At 39.9% G+C, this 17940-nt stretch overlaps 1 protein-coding gene across 5 annotated transcripts in view; it reads right to left on the reverse strand.

The window, feature by feature from the left end:
* The window catches only part of ARMC2 (armadillo repeat containing 2), a 66870-nt gene extending 49419 nt beyond the window's left edge, over positions 1-17451 (reverse strand). The window contains exons 1-7 of one of the 5 annotated variants that reach the window (XM_030033658.2): positions 17282-17451; positions 16628-16680; positions 12528-12775; positions 11156-11228; positions 8705-8873; positions 7271-7478; positions 3471-3521 (exon numbers count right to left, since the gene is read on the reverse strand). In XM_030033658.2, coding sequence (XP_029889518.1) covers positions 3471-3521; positions 7271-7478; positions 8705-8873; positions 11156-11228; positions 12528-12745 — 719 coding nt within the window. In that variant the 5' untranslated portion in view covers positions 12746-12775; positions 16628-16680; positions 17282-17451. Of the gene's footprint in view, positions 1-3470; positions 3522-7270; positions 7479-7748; positions 7850-8704; positions 8874-11155; positions 11229-12527; positions 12776-16627; positions 16802-17281 lie in introns of those variants that run through there. The other 4 variants (XM_030033639.2, XM_030033648.2, XM_030033667.2 and 1 more) reach the window with 4 other exon arrangements.
* Positions 17452-17940: the final 489 nt, after the last annotated feature.

A 17940-nucleotide genomic window follows, 5' to 3' on the forward strand; every position in this document is an offset into this window, starting at 1 on the left:
CTGTATCTCTGTTGCACTGGGGAGCCAAGAACTGTATCCAGCAGTCCAGGTGTGGTGGAGATTTTCAAGACACAAATGAACAGGGTACTAGATGATCTCATCTAGGCTCCCTTTTCCAGAAAAGACTGGACCAGATGATCTTTTGAGGTCCCTTCCAACCTGAGCTGTTCTATGAACTTGGTGTCCACCAGGACCCCCAGGTCTTTTTCCACAAAGCTGCCTCCCAGCTAGATGGCTCCCAGTATATACTACTGCCTGGGGTTGTTCCTCTCCAGGTGCAGGACTTAGCACTTGCCTTTGTTAAACTGCATGAAGTTCCTGTCAATCCATTTCTCCAGCCTGTCAAGGTCCCTCTGGAAGACTACACAACCCTCTGGCATAGCAGCCAATAGGTTGCTTGTATACTGACTGCAGGTTACTGTTTTTCTAAATTGTTCAGAACTGTGGTCTCATGAACTGCCTATGAGGCCTCTTGGCAGGACCGCTGGGGAGCACAGTGCAAAGATACCCAAGGCTCTAGACCAAGTTTCTCAGGGCACATCCAGACTCAGCAGCTTCATCTCAAAAAGAAGGATGGCAGCTCCAGGGAAAGTTAAAAGGAACTAATGGTGATCCTGGGAGTCAGGGCAAGAAGGATGATGCAGCAGACCCTGAGTCAGCAGCAAGGGACAAGGTGGTGCAAGAACGCCAAGGCAAAGGAGAAAGGGAGTCAGATGTGGAGCTGGAGCAAGTGAGAGAGACTGCGACTGATTTTCTCAAACAACGTTCAGTTACACAATGCTTAGAAACCACTGCTTCAGAACATAAGGCCTCTGCTACCGTGATTCTTCCACCGTAAGTGTTTAGTAATCAGGAAACGAGTTCTAACTCTAAATGATAGTTACTGATTTTAATAGCAAGACGTTGCTCTGTAGGCTTTGAAAAGAAGTGTGAACAACTTCCTAGTATTTTCACCAAAGCAACTAGTAGGAATTGGGTTTAACTTTTGGCAAAATGAGAAAAATGAGTATTTTGCTTTACCATTCACTCTCACAGAAGTTAATTTTTCCATATGCCAATTAACATTGGCATTTTTCATTAATCCATTTATTCCTATTTAATTATAATATCCAGGTCTTTTATGTTGCCAAAAGGACATCAGAATTAGTTTTCTGTATTGTCATTCATTGGTTCAATAGTAGGGAATATGTTTTTGCGGTTTTTGTTTTGTTTCAAACCAAGTGATTTCTTCCTGACCCATAACTTCGCACTTGAAAGGCACTCTATCTTTTTAGACAAAGAATTGACCTTCACTAAGCCACTTAAGACAATATGTCCCTATTTTGCTCAACTACCACTGAACTTTCCTTTCTATGATGTCATCTCAGTGACAAACAAGATAGATACAAACACAGTGTGGAAACAAGTAATAGGCATGCCCTCAAAGAAAAAAGAATTAGTAGAACAGCTCAATTTTTAAAGACTATTTTCCTTTTAGAAAACACAACAGAGACATAGTAAATTACTTGCAGACAACTAAAAGAAACATAAATTATATATTAAACCAATTACAGAAACCTCTAGTCAGTCCCATTTCTCGGCTACAAAGTTTTTCAAAAGCATGCAAATAATTGAAAAACTGATAATATAGATGTCCTGGAATTATTTCAGGAATTGTAGAGGATTATATCATAAGTAACACCACCAGAAAAGACAAAAACAAAGGGAGTGAAAACTATAACTGAGACTATAAACTATAACTGATACTACTGATATGACAAAGGATAAATAGTAGAAAGGCAACATAATTTGCAAAAATATGTTGACAAATAGGCCAACTACACTCTGACTCATCCTAAAGATGAGCAAATAACAATTCCTCTATAAACACAATCATGAGCATAGTCCATTACTTACGACAGCTCCGGCGATAAAGAAAATATAGTATTCTATTTATACAGGCTGTTGATGAAGAACTTCATGCACATGTTAAATAGTATGGCTTAAAAGAATAATAGAGGTTGATCAAAAACCTACATCCTTGTCCTTTTTATTCTTCACAGTCTTTGCATCTTCTGCCTAATACAGAAAATATTAACAGTATCTATTTGTGGCAGGGTATCTTTAAACAAGCAGACAACTGACAGCCTAATTCTAACCACAAAAAAACCCTAAAATACTAGCCTAAATACACCTGAGTCTGAAAACCACAGCAGCTTCATCTTCCTAACTTGAAACTTGCATAAGCATTCTCATTCTAAACAAAAATTCAATCTAAATCCATTGTTACTATAGTCCTACCTAGACTGAATTGGCATTCCTTCTTTACCCCTTGCATGGCACACTTTTCCATTCTAGAATTACCATTCAGTTGGTAATAAGGACTCTCAAGACCTAGATCTCCCAGATTTGGAGATGAGTGACCTTACCCTGAAACCAATGACTAGAGTGGAAAGACTCCCTTTGGAGTAGGCAGTAAAACTGAGTCTAAACTCAACTCTTACAAGTGAGGAGACCAGAGATAACAGCTACCTGTTGCTCTTTTCTTCAGAAGTCTATAAAAAATTCTGAAAAAAGAATTCTTCATTCCAATTTTCTCTCAGTATCCCCTAACCCTACACAAAAACATGCACCTTCTTGGAAGGGCAGGTGTCATTTTCTTTGGGAAACACTGTAGAAAGCTCTACCTGCGAAAGCTTTCCCACCACTGGATTGTTTCTTTCTTAAATTAGTGGTCTCAATAGCTAGTGGAACTGAGGCAGAAACAGAGAAAGATTAGTTAGGACTAGATTAATTTCCTGTTTCCATATCTTTATGAGAACTCCAGAAGTTGTGAATATACATAATAAGAAAAGACAAATCCTGAAAGAAGTCTGGAGATAATCTGCAGCAGTATCAGCTAAACCATACAACAAACTAATATCCACACCATGTCATTAATTTCAAAAATTCATCCAGAGCAAAACAGAATGGGTGTTCCCTTCACAAAAGAAATCTACCTCGTCTGCAGAAATCCTTTTCTTTGAGGAGAAAAGGAATGAATATTTTGGGCATAGATGTGAAGCTAGTTTAAGCAATCAGACTGAAGTGATTTCCAGTATTCACTTGTCCCCTGCTTTTATCATTTTCTATTGAAGCATTCCAAAACCCTAAAAAGCACAAGAAAGAGAAACTAGTCTTATGGAAGCAGTTGATGAATACCTCTCAAGGATTCTGTCAAACTGGCATTTAATAAGGACAGCAATGGAGATAGAAAACAGGGCATAGTGTATCTTCTTTACAGCACCTTCTAATCCTTTTGTAGCTATTTATAGAAATCACTTATTAAAAAAAGTGTAGAGCAGGCCACTTGGGAATCAACTGTTTGCCACCAAGCTTTTCCTCATTGAAGGCACCTATGCTTCTAAGGAGTCCTGGAATGACATCTAAGCTTTCAGAATATTGAGAAATTGGAGGAGGAGAAAAAAAAAAAAAAATTCATCTTTTCTCACCAGGGAAACTGTTGCTCTTCATCAGCAAATCTGCCGTCACTGTTGACACTTCTGTTGAAATATATGAATGCAGAAAACATTTAGAAGTTTCATTTCTATAGCAATCACAATAGATGGCAAGGCACAATGGCTAGATGAAGAGGTAAACAAAACTTAGGCTCCTTATGATTGTCAGAAATTGCTCCTTGCTTTCCTGAGGCAACATGTCAATAAATTCAATCTGCTTCAATTAATATGTTTTTTGAAAAACAGAATTGCAAACAAAATGACAAATAACTCTTCCCCTCAAAAGGTCCTTTTCTCTTTTTCCCCCAGCATCTTTACAAAGCAGTAGTGATTTCATTAGTGCTGTTCATTCTTTTCATCAGTCCTCTGGACAACAAAGGAATCTGAAACGGAAAGTGAGCAAGTCTCTTGCTAGAATAAAATACTCCCCTTCTGTTCTCTTTGAAATAAATGTAATGGCATTAATGGTGGGAATCTGCCATGCTATTTTGGCATGCTCTACAGTTTCAACATTAACAGAAAAACAGCTTTATTAGAAAAGTTATTTTGGTACCTATATACGAACTGTGGAGAAAGAGGAGTAAGGAGCCTCATGCACCTTCTCCTGTACAAAGTGTACTATTTCTAGAATCCTCTTGCTTAATTCCTGCAAGGATTTTAAATCACTGGGATACAGAATTGAGGCTGACACAACTGCTTCATATCGAGAATGACAGGACTCCAGGTAATAAAAGTTTTCACATTCCTTTAAGCCTTCATCCTATTATTCCTGAATACAATGTACTTTAAATAGAAAATATCTTTTAACTTCATAGAAGATGCCTCAAGTATTTATGACACAGAAGCAGATGCAATCTAATCATAGCAATCTTCTAGTACGTGTAAACATGTTCTATTGATAAAGAATGCCAAAACCCTGTTACTGCAATGACCCACCTATGGTACTGGAACCTTTTATATACAACTCCTATAAAGACCAAACTCAACTAACTGTATTGAAGGATAGGTTTGTGATACCTTTCAACTGCCTTGTCAGATGAAGAATGACATCTCTGAACTCAGAAAAGGATATAGATCAAGGTCTGCCTGACTCATGTAGTATCATATGTGAATACTGAACCAATGTGTTTATTGGCATAAGCCTTAGCAATGAGTTAGAATGTATGAGAGCAGCTGAGATTACCTAGAGCGATTCCTTCATATGATGGCATGAACTGCTTGGGCTGATATAGTTGAGGGATCTTTGTCCTTTACTAAAGGGAAAGCATTTTGTATTACTTTTGTGCATATTGCAGCACTGCAGGTATGTCTGGTACACTAAGCCATATGAGCACCTAAATGTTGTTAGCAATCCCTAGTGCAAGGGTATAAAACAGCACAGGCAGCATCTCTTAGGCAGCATTGACAATAGTCATCTCTGTCTCAAGCACCCAGAAAGCATGCACTACCCACAGGAGAAGGTAAAGATGCACCATTCAAAAATACAGATCTTGCATTCAACACAGAAAGTGGGAGGAATACGGTGTCACTCTTCTATTCTGGAGAAAACTAATCAGAACAAGATTGGAAAAGATTTTTTTATGTTATGTCAAGGCCAGTAATTTGAAATCTAATTTAAGTGATGGGTGAGATTCAACTACCTCTAGTATTATTCTCCCTAGTTCAAACATGAATATGACAAGATACATGCATTAACATTCTATCTTTTGTGGTTAGAATCATCAGTATCTTAGCTATCACGTTAAGAGTCAGGAAAGTAAGTAACAGGTTGTAAAGAAATTAAGCCAGCAGAGCTTACGCAAAATGAACCCTGACAACCTATTCTGCAAATATGCATATGATATTTGAAGAATATAGAATTGAAAATATATAATTCTCCCCTTTCAATTTTTTGTATTTTCTAAAACTTCTCTTCCACAGAGAAACCGAACTGAAAATGTCCTATAAGACTTCATGTTGCAACGAGCAATCTTTTCAGTAATAGGCTTTTTTTGCCTGTTCCTAAGAATATTTCAATAGAGAAGCCAGTCATTCTCAAAAATTATCACGGTAATCAAGGTAAATCATGACATTCTGTGGTTCAGGCTACCAGAAAACTCAAGGACTACGGTACACAAAGTCATATGAATGGGTGATTGCAAAAAGCACCAGTAACAAAAAACCAAAGTCAAAAACTTGCGGAGCTCTCAAGCTTATAAAGGAGAAGCATTTAATTTTGAACAGATAGCACAGATGTATAATGAGTTAACTGTTCAATCACACCAGCAAGTTTTAAAATTATGACTCAGAAGGAAGGTCATTCTTTCCAATTAGTAAAAGTATGAACTGACTTTCTCATTAGAGACACCTGGATACCATTAACTACCGATTTCAACTGCAACATTAAAGTACTTCACACCACACCTTTACTAAATAAGTCAAATCACAGTAACTTATGTAATATGATAATCCATACAGTCTTTACCTAAAAAGTCTTTTGGGTCACTGATTTTAATGGGAGAAAGTGATTTTGCACTGAAGCATTCTCCTTGGTGCTTTACTTTCCTTCACTGACATTCTTCATTGCTGGGCTTATTTTCTCCTTTTCCCTACCTCCATACTCATGAAACTTTTTCTTTGCTCCCACAAGTCACCAGTCTTTCAGAATCTTTTTTTTTTTTTTTTAATATTAAACTGAAAGCAGGATTAAAAAGAAGAGTGCTACAATAGCTCTGCTATGTATCATTTGCTGTAACATTCTCAATGGACAATATTCTCTAAACTATTCAGTACTATCATCAAGTTAGTAAATGAAAGGCATTTAATTTTATAAAATTAAGAATGTACTCACTCCTTAATATCGAAGGTGTTTAAGAATATCCAGGGAAATAATTTTTTCCTAAGCATAAAAACATGCTAGTAAAAAAGATATCTACCGGCAAACATTTACATTTAATAGTGACCAAGTGTTTATAAGATGTGTTTTGAAAATAAACTGTTATTCATTCTTTGTTGTAGAGATTGTCAGATCTACCAGTGTTATTAGCACAAAACGGTTGTTCGTCCAACTACTAATCCAGCAACTGATACACCTACTGAACATAGTGCCACGGACTATTCCTCCTCCCTGTGCAAGAATTCAGATCCGAATCGAAACAAAAAAAAAAAAAAAAAAAAAAAAAAAAAAAGACTTAATTCTGAATCACAGAATGGATATAATAATCTAGGTTCAGTAAAAATAGACAGCATGCACATAAGCCTCATTAACCTCTTACACCTGTTTGGTCATAAAAAAAAAAAAACCTAAAAATAATTCAAAGCCACAAAAAAATTCTGCCTCTATTGCCAATGAGTTTAAGCCTGCTTTTTGTATGATCACATATTTCCCCAATACCAGAACTGAAAACACAGCTCTATTAATCTTTGGCGCTAAGGGAAGAATGTATAGCACCTTAAAACAACAGGCTTGAACTGTAAAAGCAAGCACATTGAATTTAAACTTGAATATTCTATATGCAATTATTAGAAGACTTAGCTTTGAAATGTTAATGATCAAACAAAATTAAAGTTATTTCATATCAAGCAACTTCCTACCAACAATTTTTGGACAGATTAGTCTTTTCGGTGTAGAAACTTCCTAAGAACAGAAGCGTAGATTTTTTTTCCTAGTAATTTAAACATAATTTTGTTTTAATGCATAGAAAGTGCTACCTTCAAATTACATCAATTTTAGACATTTCGATACTTGCACAATTGAATAACTAGGAAGAGGGCTGTGTGGAAGGCGCACATTACCATACTTGAGCAATACCGACCTTTCTCCTCTCAGTTGAAATAAAAATTTTCCTGCTGTCCCTTTTAGCAAGTCTTCCCTCTCCGATTTGCTGATACACTCATTACAAATTAATCGTCTACTTTCATCATTAAATGGTGTGTATGACCTTTGCTCTTCTAAGCAATTGTTATTACTTCTGCAAAGATTATTCATCATAGCCGGTTCTTCAGAATCTAGCTTCTCTTCATCTGAAATAGCCAAAGAGAATACATTTTGTAGAAGTGTTCTTACACAACATATACACATGACAGAGCTCAAAATGAATTAGTTTGTCATGTTACATTATCAGAATTTGCTTCTATCAATTTAAAAGGTGAGAAGGCTTAAGACTATTTAGAGCAAAGTAGTCAAAGTCTTCTTAAGAACATAATTTCTTGAAGTTTTTCAGTTTTGTGTTTTAACATTTTAATCTTGCATCTTTTTTTTTTATTTCCCTTCTACAGATAGGTGGATTGTACCTTGTGAAAGAAGTGATTATATTTCAGGATCTGAATATTATGAAGGAAGTCAAACAACAGGTAGCTGTTAATCTTGTGCCTTGGTATGTACACATAAGAACCTGCACAAAAAAACTTACGTAAACATTTGCACGATCCCCAAAAGGGAGAAGAGGCAAACTCAGGCTATAACTACATTAGGTTCTCAACTTCTCCAGTTAGTAACATCAACTTATTAAGGCTAACGGATTAAACTACATACAGGGGTAGATATATAAATATTTATAGAATATGTACATAATAATGAAGTAGTTTAGTACTTTTTGTATAAGACTTATTTTGCAAGAACGTAAAAAGTGAGATATTCAGTTTATCATGTAAAGTAACAATCCCAGGCAATGTAAGAATTGTCATTATTACAAATGAGTCTTCAGTAAAGACAGAGTTCCAGCACGTTTTATTATGGGCCAATGTGCAGGAAACCAAGATGTCAAGTCATTTCCCATCTGCAAGAAAATTACTTTTAAATCCCACATTTAGCAACCTCTATTAAGTCTCCACTAATGAAACTCTTAACAACAAATATGATGTAGTTGGAGGCCTGTCAAGACACATCATTCCTTTTTACTCCTCCTTTTATGCTCAATAATCCATCAGGGAATCTCCTTAGATGATGCCATCTCATTATCTCTTTAAACATTTCAGCATTTAATGTTAATTTTACCCACTGAAGAAAACTTCAATGGTAAAAAAGGCACCTGAGTAGCTTTCAACTCACTTTCAGAAGTGAAAGCCAGTATCATTTTTGGAAAACACATTTTCAAAACTGCCTTAAAGCCATTTAAATATTTTTAAAATTTACTCTGAAAAGACATACAGGTACTTTAATATAATAAAATAACTCATGTAATTAACAATATTAAAACCCATCATGCAGTTATTTTTCTAGGAAACAATATGTATCAAAACATTCTTACTCTGATCAGGAGGAACCATTTTAGCAGAAAGGAAACTTCCCTGACAAGTTCTTCCAAATAAGCGTGCCCGAGCACTGCTGACTTTTCTAACCTCTGCAGCACTGGCAGGAGGTTTTGGAAGGGAAATGGAAGAATCTTCATCTTCTGCAAAAGTGACTAGTACTGGTTTCTGTGACAAAGATGAAGACAACATTTTAATAAAAGCACAGATATTTTCATTTTCATACAAGCAAAAATTAAAAAAAAATAGAAAACCAAATTATTTATACAAAGGGTTAAGTGCAGAATAGATGAAAGTTACATAGGTTTGCTCATTAAGAAATTTTCATTTCCATATCCAGATTCTAATGATACCATACCACTGAACAAGCCAGGTTATCTAAACCATTATCACCACAGAAAGCCATTTAAAAGCAAACATTCAGGGGTGCAGAAAACAAACAAAAACTAGCCTGAGTAGAGCAAATGGAACTCAGAATTATTTATTTCCCTCATAAATACTCATTTAACATCATCTACAGTATACTTACTTGTGAAGAGAAAAAAAAAAAAAAAAAAAAATTTAAAACGTTGTGCCAAAGACTTGCGCCAACAGTTCCAGAGGCACATCTATTCTTTATGATTTGCTTTTGAGCACTAAAGTAGTATTTCCAAAACACTTCAAATGTGTTCATAGCATATGTACCACTTCCTATCACATTGAGACAAATCATGCAGATCCAGAAACATGCAAGGTCTAGTTTTATTTATGTCAGTATCTTGCATCTTTGAGAATGTGAGCAACCCCCTAAAACTCTGGTGTAAAACACTTGTTGTGCCCTCCATAAACACATTACCCTCTAAGATCAAGGTTCTCTACCAATTTCCTTACAATAAGAAATCCATTAGGAAGTCTCCAGTCTGATCCTTCAGAGGTCTCCCCAGTATTAGTTGAAGATACCCAAGAAGTGAGACCCACTCCCCACAACCACCATGACTAATACAAGCTCTATCTCCACGGGTAAAGCAGAAAAGGCAGTTTTTGCATTGGTCTTAACAGTAGTTTTCTCTAGTTTTTTTTCCACCCTCACACACAAGATAAATGAAATTTAACAACAGTATTTAAATCCAACTGTAGATATATTTAATCTAAATATAAGTATGGTCAGAATTTTTAAATTTGATTCATTTAAATACATTACCTTATCAAAACTACTGAAGTGTAACATTTTTGGGAATTTTTTTCCCCTTATTTCCTAAAGAATGCTACATTCAGATTACTGTCTTGAAGAAACAATATATACAGCAAGCATACTTAACTGTTTTAGTATGCTCTGTTCTTTCAGATACTAACCAAATGATCATGACTTAATCTTATATTTAAAGATTAAATATAAAAAACCCTGAGAGAGCAGATACACTTACAAATTGAAAACAGTTCAAAATTTTCACAGAGGGCAAAAAGGGTTTCTTACAAGTACCTCTATCTGTTTTTAAATAAACTACAATCATTACATTTTATAGATGTGCAAGTCAAATAGAAAGCACAATCAACCCAGTTACTTTCAAGTTATCGATCACAGAACCACAGAATAGTTGAGGTTGGAAGGGACCTCTGGAGGTCATCTTGCCCAAACCCCTGCTGCTCAAGTAGGACCACCTAGAGCCAGTTGCCCAGGTCCATGTCCAGGAAGCTTTCGAAGATCTCTGGGCAACCTGTGCCAGAGCTTCATCACCCTCACAGCAGAAAAAGTGTTTTCTGAAGTTCAGAGGGAACCTCCTGTGTTTCAGTTTGTGCCCATTGCCTCTGGTCCTGTCACTGAAAAGAGCCTGCCCCATCCTCTTTGCACCCTCCCTTCAGGTGTTTATACATGGATAAGATCCCCCTGAGCTTTCTCTTCTCCAGGTGAATGGTCCCACCTCGCTCAGCCTTGCTCCAGTCCCTCCATCATCTTTGTGCCCCTTCATTGGACTCTCTCCAGTAGCTCCATGTCTCTCTTGTACTGGGGAGCCCAGAACAGGACACACTGCTCCAGGTGTGGCCTCACTAGTGCTGAGCAGAGGGGAAGGATCACTTCTCTCAACCTGCTGGCAACACTCCTCCTAATGCAGCCCAGGATACCATTAGCTGCCTTCTTAGCGGCAAGGGCACGTTGCTGGCTCATGTTGATGCTCATGACCTTTTTCTATTTTAGTAATCTTACACAAGAAAGCTGACTCAAGCATCCGCCTTCTGATTCTTGTTAATGTCACTTACAATTTTAATGCAATACAGCAATATTTAAATAGTTTAAATAATTTTCAGGTTTCTTTTGGGGAAAAAAATTTACAAAACTGACTTTCTAAGTCTCAGACTAACATTACAACAGGCTTCTATTTCTCCCCAACCTATTTAAAACATATATTTTCCTAACACTACCAATACACATATTTTTATATCAGTATTGCATGAGTTATTTCCAGAGTACTCACATGATCCAGTGGACTAAGACGAACACCAGACACTGGTCTTGATTCAGCCAAATCAAAACTGGATGCATGAAGACTAGCATAAAGAAATTAAACATAATATGAATAAAGCAGACCCAATGTTTTCTGGTGGGTTTTTTGGGTTTTTTTGTTAAATTCCATGCTTCTTCCCTTTGCCAGTGAATATGGGGAAAAGGAGGAAGAAAGGAAAAGTGACTTTTACACTATCACTCTTCTTCCATGAATGCTGTTTACCTTTGATATCCGGGAATCCAGCAGCATCAAGGGAGAAGAATTACAAGACTGCCTGCACACCTGCCATGACACAGTTTATTTTATACACATCTGTAACAATTCTCTAATATGAGCCCAAATTCATGCACGAACCCAACTGTGGTTAGTGCCCAAGATATCTGACACAAGCTGCAGAACAGTGCAGGGCAGAAACCCCAGGTTTGTGCAGGCATGAGCTTGCTCCTTCCCATACACAGGAGAAGCACAGACAGAACAAGCATGGATGTCAGCCAGAGGGACCTCATTACCTGGTCACCAACAAACAGCCAAGTCACTCTCAGGCTCTTGCCTTCTGTAAGGGCACAACACTATGCAGTAAGGAACATTAGATACATTAAGTGCCTGAAGTCATGCTGCCATGAAAACAGCATAGATACTGACTTACTTGTATGGCCATTCAAACGTGTTTCAGCATCCTTTCTGGCATGCCTGACACCTAACATTACAAATACAGCTCATATCTCCTCCCTACAGTCATTACAGAACTGGCATATAAGGAAAGCTAAAAAATGACCGGGAAAATGGATGAAAAAAGCCCAATACACAATTTTTTTTCTCTTTTGTCACAAGAGACAGATCTATTGAGCTCTGTGAATTATAGTATGTAACAAAACTCCACACAGAAATAATTTTGTAGTAGTATAAATTTTGTTTAAAAATGAGCATTTCAAACTTCAACACCTACAATTTTATATTTAAAAAGATCTGGGAAAGCTCTGAAAAAGGATCTAGCATACAGTTTATGTGGAAACAAGCAAGCTTTCACAGTTTCCAGGGAAAAGCTGAAGACTATCTCAAACACATACATTGTCTTAAGAAAAAGGTGAGTTACCATTTTCCTATACTATTCTCCACATACAATACTAGTGTAATGACTGCCTCTGGTAGCTTTAATCCACAGGAACTTCCTGGACATGTAGATTAACACCAACAGTAAGGATCATTAGAAGAAGGCAAAGGATGTGATTAGGAATACAGATTAACACAGGGGAAAAAAAAAAAAAATCACCGGAAACATAATTACAGAATCAAATCTCTTGCTGCTAAAGGATATTTGAAAAAAATCTTAAAGCCACAGTACCTAAAAACTGAAGGGGGTCTATTCTGAGGAGCTCGTGAGGATCTAGATCCAAAAAGTTTCCTTTGATCCTCTGTAGGTGTGAACGGTCTCCGAGTTCTTAGTGTTCGTAGAACGTTTCTGGCTTCATTTATAATCTCAGAACTGGTCTTCTGCTTTGGCACTGAAAGCCTGTAGAATGGTTCTGCCTTTTCTGTATTTTTATTCTTTGAAGCTTGCATTCCTCTGCAAAGTAGTGCACAGGAACAACGCTGTACAATATATATGGAAGGCACAGAATATAATGCTAGTTTTAAATTACAAACTATTAATTCATCAATGGTTATGCTACCACAATGTAGTTAAAAAGGGTATTATAACAAAATCCTAGACAGTGCTGAAGTAGTCGAAAATAAGGCTCATTGATAGTGCATTTCCCTCACTATTTCTCAGTTCTGTAGGAAAATACTGAAGAAGAGCCGAAAGCATCTGACATGGAGGACCTTTAGTTTTTAGAGGGAGCTAAAATACACCACACTCAGTACCACAGTGCTTTCTGAGCCAAACATGGTACTCTCCAATACTACAGAAAATCGGTTTCTTAACATCTGATTACTCATAAAACATCATAGCCGAAACAGGAATTCAATAATATGTTGTAAAGAGACAGTTTCTTTCCAATGAACTTAGGAAATACCCAATATAAGTTATCGACCTTACCAAGGGCAGCTTCCTAATAAGTCAGAGGTATTATTATCAATAACTGAAGCACAGTTATCTGTAATTGATAAGCAGAGACAAGGAAGAACAAGCAATCCATTTTTTTCTCTGAAAGAAACGCCTCCTCAACCCACCCCCAAGCACATGCAAACAAAGATAACACCAATATAAGATAAACTATCAAGCCAAACTTTCAATCAGTGTTCTGTCCTGCTGCATCTTCTGGCAAATGCAGTGGGCAGTGAAAGACTTGCTTCACCATCTCTCGGGCCCCCCCCAAATCAATCACTATGCTGATGCAGTCCTCTGTAGATACCATCCTTGTCATTGTACAGCAAACCTATCATGAGCCTTAAATCACCCAAAATTCCTCTTCTGCTTTTCAAACTTAACTAAAAAGAAAAATATGTTTCTGCACTGTCTGTGACTCAGACCATCTGGTAACTTCTGTTCTCTCACATAGTTTATGACAATGAACCGACAGTAGATCAGACGCCGCCATCTTGGTTATTTCTAAACTATGGAGCAAAAAATCCTATTTCTCTAGTTTCTTAGTTCACTCCTTCCTGTTCTGCATTTTTAAATTTCAAACTGTCTTTTCCGTTCTTTCTTTGAGAGCCTGTACATTCTGGCACAGTTTCTTTAATTAATACACCACCCAACCCCTTCAGCTGAACTACACAAGATAAAATTGGATGCTAAGGAGCAGTGCACCAACCTCTTTCACTAAAAGATGCATAATTACAAAATGCAGGAACACATCAGGAGCCTGAGCCTGTCAGTGTTTTCAATCTTTCTGATTACCATTAATACATTACTTTTCTTCACTATGACTGAATTTGGCTCTTTGTGCTCCCTACTCTTCCCTCTATTATAACATGAGTCAAAAGACTTAAGTAAGGAATTCCACTGCAGCAGTCTATTTGGAGCAATTATACAGCCATTCCTCACTGAATAGGGAAGGTAGATTATCATTCCCTATTCTCCCAGCTACTGGGAGTCATGATTTTGACCTTTAAGTCGAAGGCCTTCTGTGCAAGCCATATGTCTAATACAGTTATTATCCAGCATACATGGAAACAATAGCTGTGAATAGATACTAAAACATAAACAATATGATTCTACAAATCAGAAATGTGAATTAATTCAAATTTCTGCTTTTCTGGTCTATATATTTCCATCCACCTTGCTAAATTTTAAAATAAATCTTCTCAAGTAATCTCTTACATTTGATCTCTGAAGGACACTGTTTTCTTTCATTCTTAAAACCTCTATGGTCTGACATCAACATGTGTATTTTATGGGATTTACATATATGTTCTTCATAGTTAAACTAAGAAGCAACCCGAGAGATATGATGTGTTTCTGTGGAACACGACCGACTCTGATAAAATCAGCTTAAGGTTTTGTTAATTCTACTGTTAACTGCAAATTTTCTATGCTAGAAGCACATTTATTTGCCACAGTTGAGAAAAAATTTCCATTATAATAACTTTTCTGTTATTTCACCTCTTACCTATGTATTTTTTTTTAACTGGCAAAGAAGCTTTTCTACTATAAGCTTACTTCGTTAAGTCCTGCTATTTGGGCACTGTTAGTCCCCCTTCCAACCCATTAAAAACAAAGTTTTAACAATTAACGTTGCAAAGGGAACCTATGACTTGGTTTGAATGCTTGGCTGAGCTCACTGCTGCTTTAGTGGAGAGGGGGGAGCACGGCCCTCCCCTGCTGCTGCAGGCGCAAGGCCCGCGGGCGGTCTCCGCTTGCAGGGGCGGGGGGAGGCGGAGAGCCGAGCGGGCCGGGCGCTGTCGCGGGGGGGCGGCAGTGAGCACGACGTAAGACTCGCCGCTGACCCCACGAGAGCGTTAACACTTCGTCATTTTGGCGTAAGGCAGCGTTACACACATTCAGAATTGTGGTAGTGATACGATACCGTTATGTTGTTCATTGGTACCCCAGAAAATGTAACAGAACACAGAGAAACAAGCAAGCAGTGTCACAAAATAGGAGATGCGTGTGTGTGTGTATATATATATGTGATAGGATAAGAAAGCTTACTCTTTCTTGCAAGCACTTAAAAACCACAAGTAATTCTACCTGAATGAGTTTGGCTGCTGTGCCATCGCAGTACAGCCACCGTCTCTTTCTCAAAAGGCAATCTGTACTCTCCATTTTATAATGCCTAAGGCTGACACAGCTTAGCATCAAGCAATTGCTCTGCTGCAGCAGCACTCAAGAAAGAAGCTTCAACTGCTCTCCAGCATCCCACACCCCGGAAGCTTTGAGGAAGCACCTTCAGCCATATTACACCAGTTCTCTTCCTAGAAAACTACTACCTATTTCTGGTGCATACAGGCAAAACCCTCCAGTCACCAGAAGCTTTCTTGACTTTGATGAGCATAAGGTACCTGAATAATTCAATCACAATGCCAATGACTAATTTAAAATAAGGTGCAACAAACAAGTGCAACAGGCAGAAAGTGGAAGTATAGTATGAAGGAGCAGCAAAAGAGTGGAAGGGAGATGACTGCACTGGCTGCCCAGCACACAATCTGGTTTTACCCTCTGCTTACATTGTTTATACGAGACTACTCCTGCCTGGTTTTCTTTTCATTTGTAAGAATTTCTATTTTTTCCACAAACTCTATAACCTTTTTGAAATAAAGTATCTTAGTTGCAAATAAGAAATAATTCTAATTCTTAGTGCTTCCCAGCAGTGTTCCCATTTTGCTCCCCAGTCCCAGCAGGGGACAGGTAAAGGGAATGTTGCAGTGTCAATGGGGACAGCATAACCGGCACGCACAGATCTTGTCCCCCACTGCTGTCACCATTTCCCAGGTAGCCTTTAACTTGCACAGATGAAGAGCTCCTCTCTGACTGCCTCCTGGAAGGTAGGAAGGTATTACACAAGTGCCTGAAAAGCCACACTTGGGCTTTTGTCTTTTTTCCTCAAGTTGTTTACTCCAGAGGTTTGGTCTTTGCTGTACAGGAAGATTTGAAAGCAGTAGATAGCAGTACAAGATCAGAGAACCCCGGATTAGTCCTAGCTGTCCCCAGACGTGAGATAGCTGCACCCTTGCAGCACTTATCCTGGGTCATTCAGCACATAAGAAGCATGGCTGACTACATCAGAGGTGGCACCACAATGACTCTGCCATCCTATCTCCCATCTCAAAACCAGTATTGTCTGATTGCTAGCGTACAGAGTGGGTATACTTGCGATCACTAAGTACAGCGTGGAGAAACCCTGTACTCAAGCCGTGAACTCTCTGCTCACTGACGTCCGAATCCAGGTTCTGTCTGCGCAAGCAAATTTCTAGAATAGTTAGCACCCAAATACAGGTTTAGTAAGAGTGAACTAATAATGGATATTATTAGATATACTTTTAAACATCAGAACTTACCAATCACAACTGATACGCTTTCAGCTTGGCGAAATTTTGAAGTAGAGAAATCACTATCAAAAAGAAATGAGAATAAAGTTACGAGAAATTGAGCCTGCAACCCTCTAACAGAGCAAGATTTTCAGTGCAGCTGCCAGATAATGCGTCCAAGGGAACTCCCCAAATAAGCAGCACCTGTGGAGTAAAAGCTGACCCGGGCTTTGCGGAGTAACCACCCCAAATCCGGCAAAAAAAGACTCTCCCCCGGACACGGCGGACAGCAAGCTACCGGGAAACGGAACGGAGGTTCTCCCTCTCCAGCCCCTTTTGCAAACCCTCCCGCCCCACTCACCGCTCGCCCCAGCCCGGGCCTCCGCGCCCCCGCAGCGAGGCGGCAGCCCCCGAGGACCGGCGTTACGGCCGGCACCGGGCGCTGGCCGCGGGGCTCTGCCTGCCTAACGGCCCCGCCGACTCCCCCTCCCCAGCGGCGGAGGGTCGGGACCCACCACCGTCTCCGCGGGGCCCCGGTCCCCCTCAGCCTCCCCGCCGCGGAGGGACCCGGCGGCACCGGCGCCCGCTGTTCCCATGGCAACAGTACGCACCATGGCCGCCGGGCCGCGGGCGAAGTGCGGCCGACCCGGCAGCGCGCCGGGGCCGGGCAGGACCCTCGCTCACCTCCAGCCGAGGGAGACCGCGGCCCCGCCGCGGCGCCGGTACCGTTACCCGCCGCCCGCTCCACCTCAGCCGCACCTGCGGGGGTGGGGGTCGGGGAGCCCGGGGACGCCAAGGCGCCTGCGCGGGCGTCTGCAAGCGCCTGCGCGGCGCGGTGGAGGCCGGGGCGGGTTGCGCAGGGCGGGGGCAGCCGCTGCCTGTTCGCGGCGTCGTCCGCGCACCCCCGGGCCAGCGGCCGTGAGGGGTCCTGCGGCAGCGTTGGCCCGTAGGATGGTGGTTTTCTGGTGGGGGGCGCTCCCCCCGGCCTGTCCTAGCCCACGTTTAGGGCACGGTGGTGGGTGGCAAAAGCCCAGGTTAGGGTTGACAAAAGTTACTCGGTTTGGAAATGCTGGATGCGACCTGTTACGATACCTTCTCTCTGAACTCAGGTTTACGGATTGGAAACGGAGGCGTTGAAAGCGTTCCACAATAAAACCGGGGGCCTGGTGCGCGGTGTGGCAGCAGCTGCAAAACCCCTTCCCTGGGTCACGCCGGTCAGGCACCGAGGGTCGGATCGCTCAGCTCGGTGGGTTCCTCACAGGCCAGAAGTGCCATCGCATCTCCTGCTCGCCTCCTGTTCTCCGGGAGGCCGAAAGATGGACGTTTTCACGTCCGTAGCAGAG

Source organism: Aquila chrysaetos, chromosome 2 (assembly GCF_900496995.4).
Source record: "Aquila chrysaetos chrysaetos chromosome 2, bAquChr1.4, whole genome shotgun sequence".
In the NCBI taxonomy this organism is placed as follows: domain Eukaryota; kingdom Metazoa; phylum Chordata; class Aves; order Accipitriformes; family Accipitridae; genus Aquila; species Aquila chrysaetos.